Source organism: Apaloderma vittatum, unplaced genomic scaffold (assembly GCF_000703405.1).
Source record: "Apaloderma vittatum isolate BGI_N311 unplaced genomic scaffold, ASM70340v1 scaffold8836, whole genome shotgun sequence".
Lineage (NCBI taxonomy): Eukaryota > Metazoa > Chordata > Aves > Trogoniformes > Trogonidae > Apaloderma > Apaloderma vittatum.
In genome coordinates this window covers 4,542-5,177 of record NW_009722242.1, presented here as the reverse complement: position 1 = coordinate 5,177, position 636 = coordinate 4,542, and the positions used below count along the sequence as shown (strand labels likewise).

At 60.8% G+C, this 636-nt stretch overlaps 1 protein-coding gene across 1 annotated transcript in view; it reads left to right on the top strand.

Moving 5' to 3' along the window:
* LOC104275678 (KAT8 regulatory NSL complex subunit 1-like) overlaps window positions 1-636 on the top strand; it is a gene marked incomplete at both ends in the record, with an annotated part of 23,337 nt that overhangs the window by 18,208 nt on the left and 4,493 nt on the right. Inside the window, 2 exon segments of the mRNA XM_009871696.1 lie at window positions 25-50; window positions 354-564. Of these exon segments, the coding sequence (XP_009869998.1) occupies window positions 25-50; window positions 354-564 (237 nt within the window).

Below are 636 nucleotides of genomic sequence, written 5' to 3'. Positions count from 1 at the left end.
CCCCCTCCCCCCACACCGAAACAGCGCCTGGGGTTGTACCTGACAGCCGTGCCGTCTGGGAGGAGAGAGGAGGAGGAGAATGCCCTTCATATTCAGCTCTGGGGGATGAGGCCGTGGTATCGCAAGCCAGGGCTTGAAGGTGAAGCGTGTGCAGGTTGTGAGGTTCAGGCTGGTCTCCTTTCGTAGGGACCCCTTCGTGGCCGGTCCGAGGCTGTGCTCGTGCTGGCACGGGCGGTGCCGCAGCTCGTTCTGCTCCGAGCACATCCCCCCAGCGCCCCGGTGGTGCTGAGCCCCACCTGTCTGGATGTGGGGAGCTGGTAAACTCCGCCCGAGTCTCCTGTGGCAACAGAAAGAGAGGTGAAAACTGGCGTTTCATAGCTCTTTCTCTGTTCCCCTCCTCAGAGCGCTCACATCAAAAAATCCAACCAGACAAGGCACACAGGCCGCCTTTAGACGATTTTACGGCCGTGTCCAAGGCCGAGAGAGCGCCAGAGCGCTCACTTGTCCAGCCTCCTGCCTATGACAAAAAGCGATTACGAGACTGCTCGTCTGAGAGGAGTGAAGGTAGGCTCCCACGGCCAGGCCTCTCGGGGGAAGCTTGGGCTTCGCTGCACATCCAGCTTCTCTCCCCCTTCG